Below are 21,601 nucleotides of genomic sequence, written 5' to 3'. Positions count from 1 at the left end.
AGGTCATCTCAGGAACTAGCTATTCTGTCCTGCATATTTTATATGACTATTGCCTTGCAATTTTGAGACCTGATGAGAGCACCAAGGAACTTGTGTCTCTATACAAACAGAAGCTTTATAGAGAGGGAGGGAGCATCTTCCTCTACCATTGTACCTGCATTGGTTAGACCTATAGCCATCAGCTGAGATAAACTCATGCAGTTGCCTTGAAGCAGAGCTGAGCAAACTGGGGCTTGGGCTGACATCTTATCCCAGGCTGCACTGAGAAGTACGTGTTTTTGAAATTTTGCTCATGTGTTATTCCCAGCTCTTGGTTTGCATGCCCAAACAAATCTGATTTATACTTGCAAATCAGGCAGTGAGGTGGCTGATCTCCCGCTTGTGACACTGTGAATGCAGCCAGCCTGCTTGCTTACTAGATTCTACTGAGGAGTGGGAATGCAAATCTCCATGAGAAAGTGCATGCTGTGCTCACTCTTTTTTCAAAACTTGCCCCATAAACATGGAGAAGTTTTTCAAAGGTGTGAAAAAGCAGAGCGCCTTTCATTTCCCAGTGCTATGGCATGAGAAGGACAAGGGTCTCCTTATGACTCCACTACTCCTTACACCAGTGGCAGCTTTAAAATAGGGTGGCTTTTATCAAGGGTAGCTGTGCAGAATCCACCCCCACAAACACATGGAAACTGGCAGCAATTTGGAGCCTTTGTCACTCTGGGTTTCACCTGAGACCTTGGGATACCAGAGCACGTGGACTTCCCTTGCTTTTGATAGCTGGAACTGGCAGTTGCTGTGCAGCATGCAAAATATGTGTGAATGTATATTAAAATCATATTCTGTGTTTAGCCAAAATAGCATTTTTTGTTCTGTTCAGCACTGTAAAAACATTTATTTTTCGTAGTGTCTTATCTGTCAGACACATGGCATCACTAGGAAACTGTTATTTTAGACTGCAGCTTCTCTCTCTCTCTCTCTCTTAACCCCAATACTGCAAGCAAACTATCAATATGAAAGCATTTTTTATGACCTTGAAACTCCAAGTATGTATGTCTTGATAAAATTCACACTCCTGGTATATTTGTCTTATATCTACAGTGTGAATCAATCTTCCTATTCAGTTGCCAGCTTGAAAGAAAAATATTTGGGCTTATTACAGATCTTAAAGCACTATATACATTTTCTCCCACAAATCACTGAATTTGAACGGCAAGATCTTAATTTCCAAGACTTGGCTACTATTAAATTTAATGACTTTCCCTGCAGTCTTAAAACAAGGGGAGCTTCAAAATGAGGGTGGCTCTTATTAAATGTAATTACTTTACCCCTGTAGCCTTCAAGGTAAAGGTCCGTGGGAGAGGTGAAGTGGGAAAATAGGGCCACCTCCTTCTATAAAGCACATAGAAGAGAGTGCTGCTGACTTATGGACCCCCTCCAAACAAAGATGTGGTAATTCAGAAGCCGATGGCATTACTTTAAAAGCCGGTGCAAATATGTTTGATGGGGAATATGGACAAACACTGATGACCGTTCCTCTTCTCTGAAGGATGAAAGTTGTTCTGCTATGCAGAAGTCCCAGTGGACTGTCTGGAAATCCCTGGATTCAGAACAGCAGAAGACAGACTCGGGCCTCCCTTATAAATGAGATATTAAGCCAAGACTGCATGACGTGCCTGATTCTCCCTTGACAGGTATTTTATTTAACTGCCAACTTCTATCCAAAGTCAGGACAAAATAGCATGAAAACCACAGCCTAAGCTACACCCCAGGTACAGTAAGGAAGAATTTGCCTGTTGTGTGCCTAAAGGGAAGGAAATCTCAGAATTTGTATACATGGGCAGTTCTTACAGCAATCCTCAGAGGCTAGCAGAGATGCATGGGGACATAGGGCAATTTCCAAATAGCTTATTATTCTCACAAGATGTTTGCAGAGGAATCTCTCTGAGAGCTGCTGAAAATGAACACATTTCCAAATGTCAAAGGTGAGGCAAATGCAAATACAGCCTGCGAGGGAGTACAAGACAGCAAGTGCTGAGATCCCATCAGCAGATTAATCACATGGCAGACCTGGAGGCCACTTCAACATCGCAAATACAACCGCGCAGTGAGCTCTGCCCAGGAACCAGAACTTGCCACTGAAAAAGTGTTTTTTAACAGCCTCAGAGAGATAGGCACTGCGATTGGTGTTTAATTAGAAGGAGAAAAGGGAAGTGGAGAAAGGCAGCATACGATGAGGTCAGAGCATGGCAGCTCATCCTCCTTTGGGTTCCTCATGAGAGGAAGAAACATTTTAGCAATATTTACCAGCGATAGTTTTGCTCTGCGCCAAAAAGAAAATCAGTAACCTAGGATGGATCAAGTTCCTCATGGAGAAGGCTTCTCACAGTTATCAGAGGTGAAACCAGAAGGGTTTGCAGATGTGCACCCCTTTTGAAGGCGGTGGTGGCCATGCAGGGAATAGGAACCACAGTGTGTGTCTCGGCGTGGGCTGCTGGGACTGGGCGGACAGGAGTAGAGGGTGTCACGCTACCATGGGAGATGCCATGATGAAGACCACAGTGAGTGATCTGCCAAATATTAGCAGATAGCCCAGGAAGTCCACAGGAGATCTCTTTCCTGTTTTGTTTTGTTTTGTTTTGTTTTGTTTTGTTTTGTTTTTGCAAAGGGAGAGGATCTCCCCTATTAAAACCATGGGTAACAGCTGTGCTTGCTGCTTTGCCATACTGCAGAGCACACTTCCTGAGATGCAGAGATAGGGCAGTGGCAGAAATTCAACCTGGGACTCACCATTGTCCCCCTGAAGGGCAAAGCCACCCTCCCTTTGATGGTGGTCTCCCTTTCTCTTGGACACATGGGGTGCTGTGGATACCTGTGGTAGTTTCAGGAAGGGACTTCTGCCAAAAGCAGTTCTAACACCTCCTTTTTTAACAGGATACAGGACTCACACAAGTGTGAAATGAAAGAAGCAGCTGTCGAGAGCGAGGAAGGCAGAGAGAACTGCACGGGTCTCCTCCTGCTTCCCACTCTGAGCAAGTAACTTGTAGTGGTCATTGACTAAAATCCCCCAGGCCTTTGTGTGTGTGGTTCTCTTCCCAAAGTGACCCTCAAGCCACGCAAGGGATGCTGGGGTGCTTACTGAACTTCAGGAAAGCTCAACCAAATTTTCTTGTAGTGTGATGCTCAGCAGCTTCAGTGGACACCAGTCACCAGCGGTGAGGGCAGGGCCTGGGCTGGGGAGCAAGTCCCCAGGAGGACAGAGAGGGCTGAACCCAACTGTGGTGCTGGATAAAGCATCAGGCCCCTGAGGAGGAGAGAACGACCCCAGCAGCTCAGCTTTGTCTCATGATTGCAATTATTCATATTCAGCCTCGTCACTGAATAGCTAATGTTCATTTTTTTGTTCAGAGACAGCCTTTAACTGATATTTGAAGATCTGAGAAGTGATAACTGGAGACTTAGATGAGTTCTGTGTGATCAAAGCCCTGTAGCAGACTCTTAGCTCCTACTTTGCTTAAAATAAGTATGTGCCCTACAGGCAGAAGCTGTTGCTCTGGACAGGCAGTGAGAAAGGGGGCACATGGGATACGTGGAAAAGGAGAGGCCAGCAGCCTGGGAGTGATGGAGTTTTGTGGCATACTGCAATAGGAAATGCCAGGAAGGTGGATTTTGGGGAGGATTAACAGTCCATGGGCTATTGACTGAACCAGAAGTCTTTCAAGGGAGACTTCAGCTCTAATTCTGCCAGGTGATGAGGAATGACCCATTTTACATCGCCTGGAGAGCACTTTAAAAATGTTTGCTTTCTTGCAGGAGCGATGGCTCATGTTCATCACTGCCAGAGTGGGTGGTGTTGCTACGGGTGGCAGAGACATCTGAGCTGCCCAGCCCAACATGCCGTTCCCACCACGAGGGATGACTCCCTTCCTGCTCACATGCCAAGTTCAATTTTAATGCTGCAGGACAAGCAATAAAAAGCCTGGTGTGGCAGCTCCTACCCAGCCCAGCAGCTCCCCAGGCAGCCATAACGCTTACTTGGGGGTGTAAAGGTGACAGGACGAGAATGTAAAGGCAATCAGAGGGTAGAAACAATTGTTCTTCTTCTCCTTTTCTTTATGTAAGTACAGGAGAAGCTTGAGAGAGGCACAAAAGACACACCGGGGCCTAATTTCTAAGGGAGGATGAATGCCAGGTTTCAAAAAGCCGCTCCTTGCATTTGATTTCCTTCTGCCTTTTTCAGTTAATAATTACTGTTATTTTGTGTTGCTTGTGTTGGTATTTTTCTTGGTTATTATGTGTCTGCAAAAAATTAAGAGCCCTGCAAATTACAATAATAAGGAAAAACAGCCCAGAAAAATGGTGTTAAAAACGACCCATCTGGAACAAGCATTCTCAGCCTTTCTCTTCTAGTCGTTTACCAGTGTCAACAAAGCACAGTTTTGGGGACCGAGGCGGGGCATGATGCATGGCTTCTGCGCCTCTCTTGTGATCCTCAGATGGGAAAGGCATTCTGGAAGAATGGCTGTCCCCATGGTTTGCTAATGCTTCCCTGTCTTCGCTTCTGCCCACGACTGACACAAGGCACTGTGTGCTGACACGGCTGCGGTGCTCAGCTACAGTGGCTCTCTACCTGACCATGGAGGCAGGCAGGTAAAGATTTCCAGCCACAGTTTTTAGTTTGCCTGTGCCCACGCAGTTTCTTATTTCCTGATGAGGAGCAAAACTGCTAGGAAGATGCTGAGGTGCCTCTTAGAACACATTAAAAATTAAATCTTTAAGAGGACCCCATTATATGCCACCCTACTTCTTACCCAGCTCTCTATCAGTATCTCCACTTAATCAGTAACTTCCAATCTTTCACTGAACACTTCCCAAATTACTCCAGCTTTGTTGATCTGAATCTCTTTGATATTCTTAAAACACAGCAAATAAAAAGATATGTTGCTCTGATTTGAAATATCTGTTATTAGAGTTTCCCCTTCATAGGCTACAGTTTCTTCCTGAGCTGCCTGGAAAATACCAGAAAATAATTCTTGCATTTCAGATGCATTTTCACTTCTTTTCATGTTGTCTTAAAAATACCCCCAGTATCAACTTTTCTGATTATCATTAATGACATGAGAAGAAAAAGAAATTTTTTTTTAAAAGTCAAGGTACCTTTACTGTGAACTGCACACACGTCTTCTCATCAGGTTGGTAGGAAATACAAAGCATAACAAATCCCACTAAGGATATCACACAGACCTGCAAGGAGAGAGATTTAGAATATGTCCAAATTAAAAACAAACAAACAAATAAAAACCCCACAAAAATAACTTTTTTCAAGCCAAAACACCTTTCTGTGCTAGCAGGACTGTAGTTCAAGGAGCAATGTGTAAGCCAAGTCGTCTGAGTAGGGGCTACAGCCGTGCATGTAAGAGCCTCATATGTGTCAACGTGCTTGTGAGGAGAACACTGCTTTAACCTTTACTTTACAGGCACGAAGGCACAAAAATCTTACTCAGAGGGACTTTTAAAATCAGACCTGCAAAGACACAGCCCTGCAATAGCCTCCAGGATGCGTTTTGAGGTTTTGTCCATGTAACTAAGTAAAAAAAGGAGTAGAACAATTACAAAGTCGGGCTTGCAAGCCCCAAAAGCACCATCCTTCATACCACTGGATGCTGACAAGTTTTTTATGTCACCAGTACAGGTTGTAAATCTGTAACCATAGCTGCCGCTGGGTAAGGAGCAGCACACTTCAGAGCAGAGGTTTTCCTCCTTTTTTTCTCCTAGAGTGAACACCTCACCAAAGAAGACATCTCCTCTGCATCTGACACTGCATTTTAGCCCCATGGCAGTAATTGCTGATGGTTAATGGTAATGGAAAAAGTATTTATACACTTTATTATTCATTTAGCTGTCTTTATTATCAATTCTGAAGACTGAGATTTATTTGCAGGAGCAGATATTCACTGGTAGGTATTTTCCAGCCATGTAAGGAGCTCTGAGGAGCTAGCCAAATAAATAGTTACCTTTTTAAAACAGTGTTATCTGGGCACCCCCATGGTGCTAAACACTCCAGTCAAGTGCCTTCCTCTCCCATGTTTTTGGGGGACCAGCGAGCAGAAGTCACAGGAGGACACAGGAGCCACAGCTCTGCAACTGGACTGCCGCTTTCTGGCAGCTTCTCTCACACCTGGACAAGAGGAGCCGGGTCCCCAGACACCTGATGAGAGGTCCCTGTGGTAGCCCTGGAGCTACCATGGTTGGATCACAGGATGCGAGGAGTCCTGGATGTGCTCGCAGAGGGAGAGGGCATTGTCGGTGGCTGGAGCTACACTTGGGGGAATCCGTGCGTGTTTGGGTTGCCTTGGAAAAACAGGTGAGCCAATGGCACGCACACTTTTTTAAATGCCACTTCATGTCACACCTTTAAGAAAGGTCCAGGTGTGATGAGCCTTAATGGGGACCTTAGCTGAGATGAGTCAGCGCGCTTTCAAAGGTGCTGAGGCTTGTCTTCACACAGGGCCAGCAGCGAGCTTTGGCCTCTTTGCTAGGAGCATCTTGATTATAAATGACAGCTATTAAATTCCCAGTGACTACAGTGAGAATTTGAATTTTTTCCCCCCCTTCATTTTACTTCGGGGGTTTTGAAGACTTCTCATTAATTTGAGGCTTTCTGCTTTCCCAGAGCAGTGGGATTTGCCTTCTCAGGCCACACAGGGGTGCGAGTTGTCTCTGCTCAGGGGTGGGACTACACCCTGGAAATGCCTGCAGCAGTACGGGGCTCCTTCATGGCCCCATCCTCGCCTACTTGCTATGGCAGTGCTGTTCACATCCAGATTTCCAGCTCCATAGGGGACTGCTTGACCTGCAGTGAAAAATACGTAACTGTCCTTTTAGGCAGCAATGGTTAAACACATTTCTTTTATGGTCTGATGGATAAAATATCAAATTTTTCTTTATATCTGCATTGTTGGTGTAAGGCACTAGACAGCAGCCCTGTAAAGGAAAAGTGCCTCTCAACACACGGATAGTTATGTCCCTCAAGAACCTGTGTGATTAATAACGCTTTTTCCCATAAAGTTTTATTTCATGTCATTTCAGTAGGACATGAATAGGAAGTATTGCCTCAGAACATTTCTAAAGAAAGCGTCAGTATTATTTACTCCTTTTCATGTCATGTGTATTTATACTCTGGTCCTATGACTTACACACGGCCTCCAATTTATTTGTTTTCTTCTTTTTATTGTTGACAGCCACAGCTGACAGGCTTGTCGGGGGAAAAAGCAACCTTTCTTGTCAAAGGTCCTTCAGTGCTGCATAGTTTTTTTTTGTCCTATAGTGCTTCTATGCTACTCAACTATGTTTTATTTCTCAGGATTAATCGCCTATGTCCTTGGTCCCTTCCACTGTATATTAATCTTTTAATTCAATTAACATGGCCATAAAACTTAAATCTTAAGGAAATCGTATCTCAAGTAATATCCAAATGATAAACTCCTCCAGTGGCAGTAGTGGCTGAAGGAAAGAACCTGCAGCAAGAACTTAAAAAAAAAAAAGCTGAAATATACTCTCTTAATATTACATCCCTAAATTCATGTAAAATCAAAAGGGCTGCTCATGTCAAAGCTAGACCTAAGTATTTTCAGAATCTGGTGCTGAAGGAGCTTCTTATGAGCAAAAGATCCAATTTGTTTTGCTTCAGCCACACTAGTGGGCATTTACAATTGCACAAACCAAGGGTCAGCTTTGCCTCCAGGTTACTCCCATGAGACATCATGGGACTGTGCCCGCTCGCCCATTCCCGTTTTCCCACAGAAGGCTGACAGAGCTGCATTCATTTCCAAGTGCAGAGCCAGATACCAATGATGGAATTTTCTCTCTACCATCAACTGTCTCATACAACTTCTGCAAAAGACTCTGCTGGCTTTCAGCACGGCAGGATCAGACCTCCCTCTTCAGAAAGCTTCCCATACAAAAGACTATCGTTTAAAAGGATTTCCATTCCTGCACACACTTTCTAAAGTTCCTCTGGGATTTAAATAATATACTCAGGGATACTTGAAGAGCCACATTTGTAGAGAGATATTTATAAAAGATGACACTGGGTTGGGATTCTGGCAAGTCTCAGCCAGGATGTTTCAGAAAGCCTAAGTATTTCTTTTATAACAATATACCAACATTTTTTAACCAGAGATGTGTATTTTTGTAAGTGATGGTAAAAATTAATGTTACTGAGAATTATGACCCATATAAGTTTTACATTTCGCTTCTTTAAAGGTGAATTCACTCATTGGAGCACACCGAAGTGTGGAACATTTATACAGAAAGCAGCTTTATGCTTCTATTTTATACATTATTAATAGATCAGTTTTGACTTATACCTGTGAACCGTAATAAAATAACTATAAAAATCCTCTGGTAAATATTCGTTAGGACTCGCTAAGTGACTAAGACAGCTGCATTATAGCAGGCGCGTTATGGATGCTGTTGATGCTGATTGCTAAGTAGCATTAGGTAATCCTGCATCCTAGTGCTTCAATAGCCATTGCAATATCCCAGCATGAAGCATACATTTCCCATGCTGTATTGACTAAGCACACAATATAAAATGCAATTGAACTTGCTTTAGCACTTGCTGGCCACCAATCAATATGCATTTGTTATACAAATAAAATAGATTCTGTAAGAGCTGCAGAATAGCAGTTAATTAGATCAGCTCTTGTAACTGTTATCTGGAAATCTAGAAATACGCATGTCTATGCTGAGCAAATTTCAACTCAAGCTTATTTCAATATCCTATATTTCAAATTATTCAAGGCGGACTAACACACACTTTGCTGAAGAGGTAATTATGTGAAAGGTTATCCAAGGAAAGAATTTAAATTTAGAAAAGTGTTGTCCAGAAAAAGACCCAAATGTGATACAGATGTATTTAGGAAGGGTACAGATTTAATTTTGGTTAAGGCATACCCTGTGAAGCCCACCAGTTCACAATGCAGGGAAAACAGCTGTTTACTAGAGCTGGCTGAAAAACTTAAAAGTTTATGCACTAAAAAAGTTTCAGTACTATTTCTTTTTAGCAGAAAGTAGTAGACTTTTGTTCCACTGGGCAGGAAGGTCTCAAGCCTGAAAAGTGACTTAAGTATTAATATTTTTTAAACCACAATCAAAATAGAAATAGACATTTTCTGGGTTGCCAGCACCCCGAAGAGGCTTAGGGCCTGTTGTGAGAACTGATCCGATAGATTTTGGCAGGAACAGGACCTGATTCGAACCACATTTAGAAGTGGGTTCCAGTTGATTCACCCATGAGGATCCCTGCACCCACAGAGATCCAGCCTGCAGCCATTGGCTTTTCAGGACTTTGGCAAACCAGCTCTGTCTGAGCATGCACCCAGGCTCAGCACAACTGGGTGTTCTTCACAGCTTGGAGCCTCACACACTGCTGCAAAATAGATGGTTCAACAGCGAGGCTGCAACTGTACCACAACACACATGTGGCACTTGCAAAGAGCATGCCTTTACAGATCTTGATCATCTTAAAAGCAGAACTCAAGCAGTAAAGAAGAAGATCAATCTCAATCTTTGTGTACCTGAAATCCCTCACTGCCAGCTTCACTTTAGCTGATCTTGTTGTGCTGAAGAGCTCCAGCTGTCACCAAAGCACAGCAGGCTGACATTCCACCCAGCACAGTGCCAGCATCCTCCTGCACTAGCCAACCTGACAGGAACAAACCCGGGTGACAATGCAGAAGAGTGTTTGGACAAAGCTCGCAGACATTGCCACCCAGTGAGGATTGTGAGGCTCAGGGCAAGGGAGCTGCTCTCCTCATCCTCACCTCCCTGCAGCTCACTCATGCCTGGTCCTGCAAGGATCAAGCACAAGGTGTACGAGCGACACAAGGACACCCCACGGTAGTGATGAAGATGGTTCTGTAATAGACAGAATTGGGGGAAATATGAACACTGTGGTTTGCATTCATTATCTTTGTTCACTGTCATATTAATGTGGTTTGCTTTATTTCCACAGATTTCAAAACCACAGATTGCTCTAATCTCCCTGCATCTCTCCTTTGTATATTTGTGAAACCTGGTTTTCTTTTGTTATTGCTACAATTTTAGCTTGAGTGTTGGTCTAGAATAGGTGGTTTTCTCCAGCAAAGTGCTTCCTATCCAGAGCATCTTGGAAATCCTGGCACGTGAGGCTGCTAATTTGGGAGAGCTGGAAGCATCCACCAAGACATGAAGGAAGGAGGCAAAAACCTGGTTCAAAGAAACATCTTGGGCCTACACCACAGCACAAGACAAATGCTGCAAACGCTCACAAGGACAGAGCATAACTCATCCTCGCTTTATATGGGAGCTCATTAGCAAGAATCTTCTGCCACAGCATTCGGGGCAGAAAGCAAACATGTTGAAGGACAATATGTCTCAAATATAGACGGTGCAATGCCACGTGACATTGCTGAGACCCACTGGTGAACTGTTCCTTTTCAATAAGAATGTAATCTCTCAAACTTCAGGGGGAAAACTGCTATTAACAGAATTAGGAAGAAATTTTCATTATGGACAAGTTATTTCATAGTTGCCCACTTCAAGACTTCCTGTCTGTAGGGACAAGGGTAAAGGAGTTATGTCTTACAGCTATCTCTGAAGTCACTGGCTAACCCTCAGAGGTGATATTTGGTCTGACAGCTCACCTGCCTTATCAGTTATGGCAAGGCTTAGCTCCTCTCCACTCGTTTGGAGAGGCCACGTTATCCACTGTTTAACAATCCCACGGGACACAGACTTTGATGCAAGGAAGAAAATGTTCCTGTTGGCTTTGCCATTATGAACCAGGATTATCTCTGCTGCCAGACATCTGTATAGGCTGCTGCAGACAGTGACACTGGTGTTCATTAGCTTTATGAGGTTTGAGGAAATGTCAACAAAAGCAGGTGCTACAGGCAGCTTTCACTGCCAGCTTTCATCAGCCTTGGGTCAGCCTGGGTCTCTCTACCACATGTAAAAGAAACCAGTCTGCCACACAGATGTATTGTGCCTTAATGGTTTTTCCTCTTATAGATTTCTTGTTAGACGTAAGGACAGCCTAGTTGCATATAAAGTACTTCCAGAAATAATAGCTGCAATAATAAAGATAAACATGTATATTGTGGTGGCAGGCAAAGGCCATCGTCATCTAGGAAATAATTCTCTTAACAGCCATAAAACTCCACGATAACTGACCATCCCTGTCCCACCTACAGAATAAAATAATGATGTCTTTACTACAGGTCCCTTCAAACCATGTAATAACACCATGACAGTTACACAAATTTCTTTTAAAATCTGTAAAGTAATCAAAACCCTGCAAGAAGATCATAATCAAATGAAACCATATCTTTTCTGTAATGATCTTCACTGTTTAGGTCAGTTGCTCAGCAATGAAAATGGTCACTTGTGCTGTGGTGAGATTTAATTCCCTTGGCAAAGCACTGCCAAGGCTTCCAATGCCAGGAGCTGCAGCAGCAGTTCATTATGGCTGTTAAGTCAGAAATATGGTGTTGGGCCATCAAAAGCCTAGGGGAACAAAAAAAAAACCCCAAACATTAAAAGGTCCCAGAGCCAGCAGTGATTTGCAATGTGAGAAGTGTAGCATGGCTAAGAGGGCTACATGAACACAACTCACCGTTTGAGATGTGCCAATGACCGTGTAGCTATGGAAAGCTATCATCTCTACAGTCAAAAGCTAACTAGGCTGAGGAAACCTGTTTGAACAATCTCCCTCTCCAAATCTTACCTAGGCTTTTTGCACAGACACAATCCAGTCAGGAACTCTGTTTTCCTCCTTCCTTCCCCTTGAGGATATAGATAGGCAATGGGGCTAAACCATGGAAGGTGTCCAGGATTAGATCAGCACTTGACCAGGTATCACACAGACCTCTGGTGTGCAGCTACCTTCCCAAACCATTCTTTCAGAACATTTCAACATTTTTTCCCATAGAAGTTTTCCACTTTGTACTTGATCAAAATAAAAGTATGGATTTCAGCTAACCAGGCATCAATGCATAACTACTATCAAAAAATCCTGAGATTTAATGGCAGAGGCCTCTGAAGAATACAGCTCTGGTGCTACATAAATATATGGCTATAGGTAAGCTCCAGAAACCTCACCATAGCATATTTCATGCAGCGTACCTCGTTGCATACTATCCAGAGTTTCACATATTTTGGAGAAGTTTCAATTAAACACCTAAACTTGGAGGCTCTTCTTGAAGGCAGTCCTCCCTCAAACCTTTTGATGTTTGCCCATGGCTAATTGAAGCTAGCTTGTATAAAAAAATGGATGCCTGCATGACTATAATTTCCATTAGCTGCTTTGATGGCACCGGTTTTTAAGTGTCACCTTTTATTAAAAATTGAAATCGGTTTCCCTAATAACAAGTAAAAGTTAAAAACCCAGCAAGGCTGTATAGGAGGTAAAGCCTGCCTGAAAGCCACCTCCACAATTGCTGCAGGAAAAGGTGTCAAAAGCAACAACAAAAAAAAAAGCCAGCAAGGGGCCAGGGCTAACAAGAAAGTGTCTCTTTCCTTTCAGGCTTTAAAAGAGAACACATTTCAGGAGTTTTTAAATAGTCAGTCATCTCCCATATCAATATGGAAGGGGATTGGTTGCCTCTCACTCTAGCTGGGGATGCTTCCTAATTATTGACCCTCTCTAGGAAGATAAAAAGGTTGCCTCACACATAAAGCGATTGTCTGATGTTTGGCTGGGCCACCACCATGCAGCCGGAGTGTCCATCCTCATGAACAAATGTTACATCCAGCAGGTGGGAGGATCCGGAAAGAGAAAGGCAAGGAGACTGACAGAGGTTTACCTGTATGGTTTGCCTCATTTTATCATGCAAGAGACCATCTGCAGAAAGGCTTTTAGGTAGATATATCTACAGAGCCTCATCTGTGGGGAAATTGACAGAGACAACGTGACCTTTGAATTGCTTTGTTACAGTGAGCTGGGAAAACCATCTGCATCACAGGAACAGCTACGGGTACAGCAAACTCCTTCTGGTCCAGAGGAGCATGGGTCCAGCCAACCCCAGCTAATGATCAAAGCATGCTTGAACCCAAATTCTAATTTATATCACTTCATAGCACAGCACTTTTATCCCCAAACAGCTGTATACAACACTTTATCCCTTCAGCATGCATCTCACAGCAATCTTTTAAAGCTTGTCCTTAACAGTTATACAGGCCACCACCACTGTACCCATCTTCAGGATGAAAATCAGAAAATTGCCACCTTCTACCATTTCAAAAGTCCAGCTTAATTTAGGGGCCCCGCTACTTCCCTGGGAACGGGGGGATGCCAAAGCAACTTTATCGAGAGCTGTACAAGCCAAAGAGGGATGCTGGGTGTGGGGAGCTTCTCACTCTGCCTTCCTGCCCTTCCAGCCCCAAATATCAGCCTCAAACACTGACCCTGACAAGGTGATGAGGCAGAGGCTGGGTCAGCACTGTCTGTTACAGGCAGCGCCATCAATTTTGGCCCTCAGATTTGCCAGCTCATAAGCACGTGCTGAGTCAGTGGCAAGACCCACTGCCTGAGTCAGACTCGTGCACAGAAGTCCAACAATTAAGCAAACATCTCAATTATCAGCATCTGATAGGGATACACAGCACTGGGAGACAGTCTTGGCTGTTTGCTACCCACGTTGAAATAACCATCAAAACATCTCTGAAGCGTGAAAATCAGGCAAACTCAAACTCCTTCAGCCCTGTTGTATGGACGGGTTGTCTTGCACCGCTCCCTGATGCTGTCATGCAACACGCTTGCTCTTGTCCCTCATCTCCTGCAAAATGTCCCTCACAGCTGGGTTTTCTAGCCATCGTGGGACCCTGTGTCTTGCCTATCCTTGTCCCTGAGCTGCTCAAAGCAAAGGATTTGTCTCCCTTGGTGAAGGTTTTGGCTTATTTTTTTTAAAGAGTCTTCAAAAAAAGGTATGAAAACTCGAAGAGACATAAATATTTCTGACCCCAGGTAAATGAAGAATAATTAAATTGCTTTTTCAGATAAAAATCTGCTTATCTTTTGCACCACAAAGCCTCACATCAGAGAAGCCAATGCTTGAGCAGTGCAGCTAAAAGACAACAAGGCACAGCTGCCCCTTGGGTAAAGCTCAGGGACCCTCTGGCCTGGGGAAACACCTGGGAGATGTGGCCCTGAAGACTCTGAGCAGGGAGAAGCATCACAGCTCCTGGGCTGGGGCACTTGGCCTGTGGCAGATCTTTTGTTACAATTTTTGCAATAAAATAAATGACAGCTGGAGCCACAGTTGCTGCCTTGAGCCTTCTGAGAAATAGTTTTTTTAAAAAATGTTTTTTAAAATCCCAATTTTATGTACAGCCATACATATCTATGGATTTAAAATAACTTTACAACAGAAATAATAAACACCTTGGATAATAAATTTTGATGAACATTTCTATAACTTTCTTAACTGCCTGAGTCTGCAAAATGGGGCTACTGAAAGGGAGCTTTCCTGCAAAAACTCTTGACACTCTCTACTTTTGATCACAGTGGAAACAAACTAAAGAGCAGATTTTTCAAGGAGAAATACATTGTTTCTTCTTTGGGGTGTCAAAAGGCCACAAGCTAATGAAAGAGAATGAAAAGGATACCATTAATATCTACTGCTTCTGCAGCACTTTTCATCCAAGGATCTCAAAGCAATGGGGTGACAGATAGCCATTATTAACCCCACTTTACAGGGAAAATAAAAAAGTCTTACCAAGGTTAAGTGACTTTCCCAAAGCTAAGCAGCAAGTCAGTAGCAAGACACAGAAAAAAAAAATAAAGCCCTGCGCTTCTGGGTGGATTTGTGAAGAGTTTGTCCAAGCTCCTTCAAAACAGCAAGAAGGAAAAGACTGCTGAGGCGGTCCAGCCTGCAGTTTTGGGTGCTCAGGACAGGTCTTGCAGTGGAGCTGAGCAAATGTTTCAGACCTGAACCACTATAAATGGCTATGGGTAGGTGAAATGAACACCACCCTCACTGGTTTTAATTGCATTTATTTGCCTGTCCCTAGCAATGCAGCGGAGGCATTTTACAGGGAATAGGTTATTAAAGCTGAAGCAGAAGCGGTAAATCACATAGGCTCCGTGGTTTCTGTCTGTAAACCTTTGCTTTGGTTTCTGACTAATGCCCCACAGATTTCGGGTGAAATACATTTCAAACTGGTAGGTTTTAACTGGGTTTCTTGGTGAAAGACTTCTGATGCAATGCAAGCTGTTACCATTTCCTTCTGCAGGAGCTGCAGGAGGGAAGGGCTGATGCCCAGGCACCATTCTGGGATGTCAGGGGGCCTCCTCCACTCCCCATCAGCAGATTGCTGGCCACATTTATTCCATAGGATGGTGACCCCAATCCCTGGCTTGCATTATCCTCACAATCCTAGAAGGTCAAGTTTTGAACTGGTTTAATTCAGACTGCCTTGCATGGTTTGGTTTTCCTCGGTAGCATTTTACTCTGGTTGCTTCTCTAAATAAGTTCCTTTTCATTCATGCTAATGCATTAAAGCACTTGATTTTCATCAAGGAACGGTGTCACCATTTTACCACTAATAAAAAAGAAAAAAAATTATTTCAATCAATCAGGGTCTATTTAACACATTAGCAATTTTCCTTCATTTTTCTGTCATCCTGCATTAACAGCCATGGGGTGAAATCCAGCCCTGGTGTAATTCCAAAGGAGTAACACTAGGAATGAGCTTCGCTCATTATCTCTAATGTTGCTAAAAAGGTCTCGATAATAGATTTTTTAAGTTCTTGATTCTGAAAACTAATCAAGTCCTTTAAAAAGAGCACTTGAGTGGGATGCTACTAAAACAAATATGCTCTGGTATCTTACATCACATCTTTCTCTTCTGTTGCTCATTTCTGTGCAAATAAATGAGTTTCGGGAAGTCACTTTCTGCCACAAGGTTTGTTTTCAAGTGGCACATGGGTTGTCCATCCCCTACCTATGTGCCCTCCATGAAGCCTCCCACAGCAGCCCAAGAGCGAGCCCAAAGGACATCCAGCCACACATAGGATGTCCTAGCGAAGGGTCCTCCTTTGCGAAACAGCTTCCTCCCAGCTCCCTGGAGGGTGGTCCTCAGCACGCCTCCTGTCACAGCTCAACCAGCAGTACCCTCTGATCCACACACACAGAAACTCCAGCTCAGCAGCTCCTGGCCTTCTCCATCTGATGTCCCTGTGGGCACCAAACACCTCCAGGGAGACATTGCAGCACAGGAACAAAGTAAATGCAGCATCATGTTGTACCTCCTGCTTTCTGCCCCTCAGATACCTGCTCTGCATCACTCCTGTGGTGCGTTGGCCACAGCCAGCGCTCCGTGTGTGCTCTCCTGCTGGGAGGCTCTGGGACTGCACTGCCACCACCTCCACATCTCCTTTCTAGCACAGGTTTTCCTTTTACCATCCTCTCTGCCAGCATCTGACCGCTGGGCATGGTCAGATCCCTCTTTCCCCTCTGCTTTTGGCTGAGCACATGGGAGAGCAATGAAGCTTTCCAAGAGCCTGCCTGGCTGTGTCCCCCTGCAGCATGTGGTCCCTGCCATCATCCTTAAGGAAAGCAGGGGTACACCAAAAGCCATTTAGGATTAGCTCAGGAATGCACACAGCGAGTTTTGCCTGGTTTTCAGGGGGATACTCTGAAAGTTATTGAGTTTTGCTTCATGTGGGCATCTAAATGTCACTACTGCTGGTGGCTGCCGCTACAAATGAGAGAGGTTAGAGCTTGGCCTTCAGAAAGTAGTGACTTTGGTGGGGTTTCAGGTCTCCACAAGGGAGATCAGGAATATGTGGATGTCTCAGATCGATGCTGTCTGGACACTGATGACATTCACATGGGCTAGGGGCTGCTTCTGTGGCTTTTCTCACATCCCTCACTGTACACTAGTTCAGTCCAGCTCACTTTTTCCTCAGCCTTTGTGTGTCATCTTTTTCTACTGAAAAAGCTATTTCAAAGCTTTTTCAAATACTACAAGTGCTGCCTGGAAAAGAAATATCTGACCTCCAAAATCCCCAAAATAAACAGGAGGAGTGAAAATGTCACATGCTGCTATTTTATCATCCATACTCCCCCCTGGCTTGTAACAGCGAAAACCCCAAGAGGAAGTTCTCCTGAGCTAGGGCAAGCTCTCACCCCATGAAACATCACTTAACCCTGAGATACCTCGTTGTTCGGAATAGAAACGAGAAGGCTGAGGTGAGTAAGAGGAGCTCGTCCTTTGGGAGCTTAGGCCCTTTTCTTCCCACTCTTTGGAGGGTCACCTAGCAGGATTAATACAGCCACCCCCAAGCAGTTTAGGTGTTCAGATAATCCTTCAACTGGCAAGGAATTACACCTATGGGAAAACCTTCCATAGCTGTTTAGCACATCAAGAAATCTTTTCTTTAAAGTACTCAGACACAAATGTATTTGCAAGGAGTTCTTACAGTCTATCAGCACCCAAAACAGTACTAACTTATCAGCATATATTTTCCTGGAGCCTGCTGCCTAGGGAAAAAAACCTTCATACTAAATTGCATCCACGGCACATCCATGGCACATCCCAGGCTCGTGATCATTGACCTTGCCTCCCCACAGACAAACCGAGCACACAGCCAAGTGGGGCCCACTGCACATGGCACCGAGACCCCCACATCTCCTCCCCAGCTCTGCAGGGGCAGCCAGTGCCCAACCCATGCTTCCCCACCAGCGATGCCTCCTATTTACACCCGGCAGGACCCTGCCCTTTACCCGTCCCCGCCTGCCCGTGTGACTCAAAACTGCATGTGACTTGACGGGAGCTGCTGGCGGGCCCTGGGACAGGCTCCCTCTCCCTGCTATGTTTTACCCATTTGCCAGCACCGTCCCCCTCCCCATGGCCACCTGCATTCCCTCCCTTCCGTGGGGGAGAAGCTGGGAAGCAGCAGGCAGGAAAAGGGGTTAAATCACAGCGGTTCTTCAATGCAGTACAGCGAGGAAGGTAAAAGACAGCCATTTCTCTCCTCTTACTACTACCAACGCACCAGGCTAAAAGTTGCGAGTTACAGAGTTATGCTCTCACTTCTAAAACCTGATTGTTATGGTTTTGTGGGGAAAGAGGGAAGGCAGTGTAAGTAATCATTTTTTTCCAGCATCACCAGGCAGGAGTTCACTGCAAAGCACAAGCTAATACATACATCAGTGAACAACAACCCTGTATTTTATTTAAGGTCCGTTGAGTATTTCAAGGAAAAATATGAAGATCATGTTATTCTGCAAGGAGCAGTTTCCTTGGGATAGCATACCTAGATATTTAATCCCAGGAATATTTATAGTTAGCATAATTCAAATGGTGTTGGGCATGCAGTTGGTTAGTCTAAAGTGGAGCGTCATGCAGCTTGCATTAATGTTGGCAAAGGCACTTTATGGAGAAACAGACTTTATGCTTACAATTATCCCAGCCCAATATGGAGTGTCTCTGACTAGCAGAGAAGAACTGATGCCTGCCATAAGGAAGCCCAGCACTGTTACAGAGGTGCCTAATGCCAGCTGCAGCAAAGCAAACAGCAGCGGGAAACGGCAGCCACAACAAGTGTGGGATTCCTCCTCCCGGCCAGTTTTGGGATCCCCCTTGGCTTTCTTCTGCTTCTGCTTCTTATTCTTCTTCATCGTGGACTCCTGCGTCTTGCTTGAGTCGGTGCTTTTCTCCCCTTCGGGCGCCTTCCCTGTCTGGCTCTGGTTATTCAGGGACATGCTGTGCTGGGGTTGCTTCTTCTCCTCCTTTCCCATGCCAATGAACTTTAGGTTTTCACGTGCGTGTGTGTGTGCACGCACTGACGGGAGTGTGAGTTTTTTTGCCCCCCAAAGCTTCGCTTTGTGCTGGCTGAGTTGTTCCTGGTATTTGAATCAAGGAGGCTGAACAAATATGGAAAACATTTGGAGCAGATTGTCAGAGCTTCAAAATGCCACATATAGCCCAGAGAAGAGGGGGATTCAAGGGGGGTAGCGCACTGCCAACGTGCAGGCGCCGGCTCAACACGGGGGCTGGCTGGGCACACACGGCTGAGCACGCATGCTGACACGGCTACAGAGGTGTGAGCGCACATGCGTGTGCGTGTTTGTGGAGGAGTCGGGCAGGCAAAGAGCAGGAAGCAAGGCTGTGTTGCCAGCTGACGAAATCTGTCTCACCGGGGAGCCAGGAGCGATCAAGCTCGGTGCACACTGAGCGGGCAGGTAGGAGCTCATCACACCACGGCTCCCCTGGGGATCACTGGCACACTGAGCATAACTCGGTGAACCCACACAGCACCGTGTATACAACAGTCACGTTTTATATGAATCAGATTAAATAGGTGCATTTCAGAGGGAGGGAGCTGACTACGTGTATGGGAAGCATGAAATTGGCACGAATAAAAATCCAAATTAATAACCTGGGGAGCTGAAAGGTATGCTGTCTCTTCCCCACAGCTGCAAAAGCACAGCTAGGCTCGTTTTATGCTGAAGCAGACAGAGACCAGCGATGAGGATGGGTGTTTATGCACAGGTACTAGTAGTGCATGGAGCTGAAAGTCTGCTCAGTGAGTTTCCAGGGCGGCAAGTTATCAGTACTAGGAAGATGGCTTATGTTACCTCACTTAGGGAGGAACGTCTCACTGTGGACATGTGGTCACTGCACTTTGTCCATACATTGGCTCATGCTGGTGCCTGGGGACAGCACACAAACAGAAGTGGGTTGTTGGTTGGGTTTTTTTTCCTGGAATACTCCAAAATTGTTGTGTCCGAATCCAGCACTGGGGGGCCCCGGCAGACCCTCTCAGACGCTGGCGGGACTCCCCAGGGGCTCGCCCACGGAGGTGCCAGCAGGACTGTGGTCTGTAAAGTCAGACAGCGACTACCAGGCCTGTGACTGGGAGGAAGTGAGAAGAAGTGGGTGGTGAGCAGTCCCGCGCCAGAGGTGATGCCAGTGGCCGTGTGTTCAGCCAGGCCACAGTGTACCCGTCCTTGCGAGGGAAGACCGTGGAAAGGGAGAGGCTGCCACAATGCCTGTGCTTAGCTCATGCCAGAGGAATTACTCAAAAGCTTAGGGGTAAGCAGGTGCTTAAATGCTTCACTGGCCCGAGGCCCGAGTGCATGCAGCCTGATGTATTGCCCTCCTACCAGCCAGGAGCTGCATGGGGGATGGCAGAGTGCTGAAACTCCTCCTCGGTGCGTGCAGCTCTGTGTCCTCATGGTCACAGGGGTGCCATGAGGACACATGGGCTTGTGCTGCTGTCCCACCAACATCAGCGGGAGTGGCATAAATGGGCTGGTCAGCCATTTCTGTCCTCAACGTTTAGCTCTGTAGTTTTTAGATTTTCCTTCCCAAAGAGGAGTAAGTTTGAGCGAGTGACAGGAGCAAAGCCCTGGGAGGAGTAGGGCAGTCAGGAAGCCATCAGATGTTGGGGGAAATCACCAGCAAAGCTGCCCTTGAATGCTGCTGAGTGGCTCAGGGGGGAAAAGGCAAAAAGTTGAAGTACTCGGAGAGGATCTTACGTGTGCTGAGATAGCATCAAGGAAATCTTTCCTTTGACATATTGGCAATGCCTTCTGAGAAACTACTCTATTTCCAGCTCTTTATGGCATTTAACAGCAATGAACTGTGTCTTCTGTATTAATAAATTATGATGTCACTTTGCTTTATCGGTTAAGCAATATCCTCTTTGGTTATTTATATTGCTGAAAGTATGAAAGAAAACTAGAAACAAAGTGATTTCAGATGCTTTCTGCACAGGTAACTCTTGTGCTACATCCATAGAGCAAGATTAAGATATATTGTTCAAAAAAGAAAAACAAATTACAGATTAAAAAAACCTGAAAAACCCTCTTCCCTAGTTGTGTTGTTCACTGTACTGTGTTTTCATGGCTTCTTACCAAGATGTTTTGTCAACATCATCCACTTTTTAAAATATCCTTATGATAGCTTGCACTCACTGGTGTATCTTGTCATTTGATCTCAAAGCTACGTACAATTATATTTAACCACAGCTTTGAAAGGGATGGGGTGTTCAAGGAATATGACCATGGTCAGATAGGGAGGCAGTGTCAAAGCTGAGAACACACCTTTTACTGATGTCATGTTGAATACCTGCCTTAATAATAAGTATTAAATGAAGTTGAATTTTCTTTTCCTTTTTGCCCTTCCATTTCACTAGTTCTACACCACAGATCTTTACTTTTTTTTTCCCCACAGAAAAATCCCAGCACTGCTTTTAGCACCCAGATTTGTGATGGCAGCTAGATTTATGACCATTGTCTTCAAAAAGGAGCCAAAATCCACCTGCTTTATTCCTGCCGATAGTCATATTGGTTGCAGGAAGAGTAATTGCCTGAGGAAGATGAACAGAATTTTACCCAAAGTCAATAAAACGAACAAGCACTTATCTTGCAGCCAATAACAGCCCTTGCTTATCTCCTGGCCCAAGAACGTCTCTTAAAACAGGTGCCTAAATATCTTTCTGCACAGCAAGTATCTCAAAAATGAGGTCATGCTCCATTGGCAGCAGGCTGCGTATCTCCTTTAGGGTATAGGCGGGAAATCCACTTGGGTCCCAGACTCCTGCAGCCCCTTCAAA

The 21,601-nt window shown here is 44.9% G+C and overlaps 1 protein-coding gene across 1 annotated transcript in view; it reads right to left on the bottom strand.

Moving 5' to 3' along the window:
- Positions 1 to 18,926, bottom strand: part of SSPN (sarcospan) — a 19,504-nt gene extending 578 nt beyond the window's left edge. Inside the window, 2 exon segments of the mRNA XM_010186727.1 lie at positions 5,149 to 5,235; positions 18,441 to 18,926. Coding sequence (XP_010185029.1) covers positions 5,149 to 5,235; positions 18,441 to 18,926 — 573 coding nt within the window.
- Positions 18,927 to 21,601: the final 2,675 nt, after the last annotated feature.

This window comes from Mesitornis unicolor, unplaced genomic scaffold, assembly GCF_000695765.1.
Source record: "Mesitornis unicolor isolate BGI_N332 unplaced genomic scaffold, ASM69576v1 scaffold1786, whole genome shotgun sequence".
In the NCBI taxonomy this organism is placed as follows: domain Eukaryota; kingdom Metazoa; phylum Chordata; class Aves; order Mesitornithiformes; family Mesitornithidae; genus Mesitornis; species Mesitornis unicolor.
The sequence above is the reverse complement of the archived record's forward strand: the minus strand, read 5'-3'. Positions and strand labels throughout refer to the sequence as shown.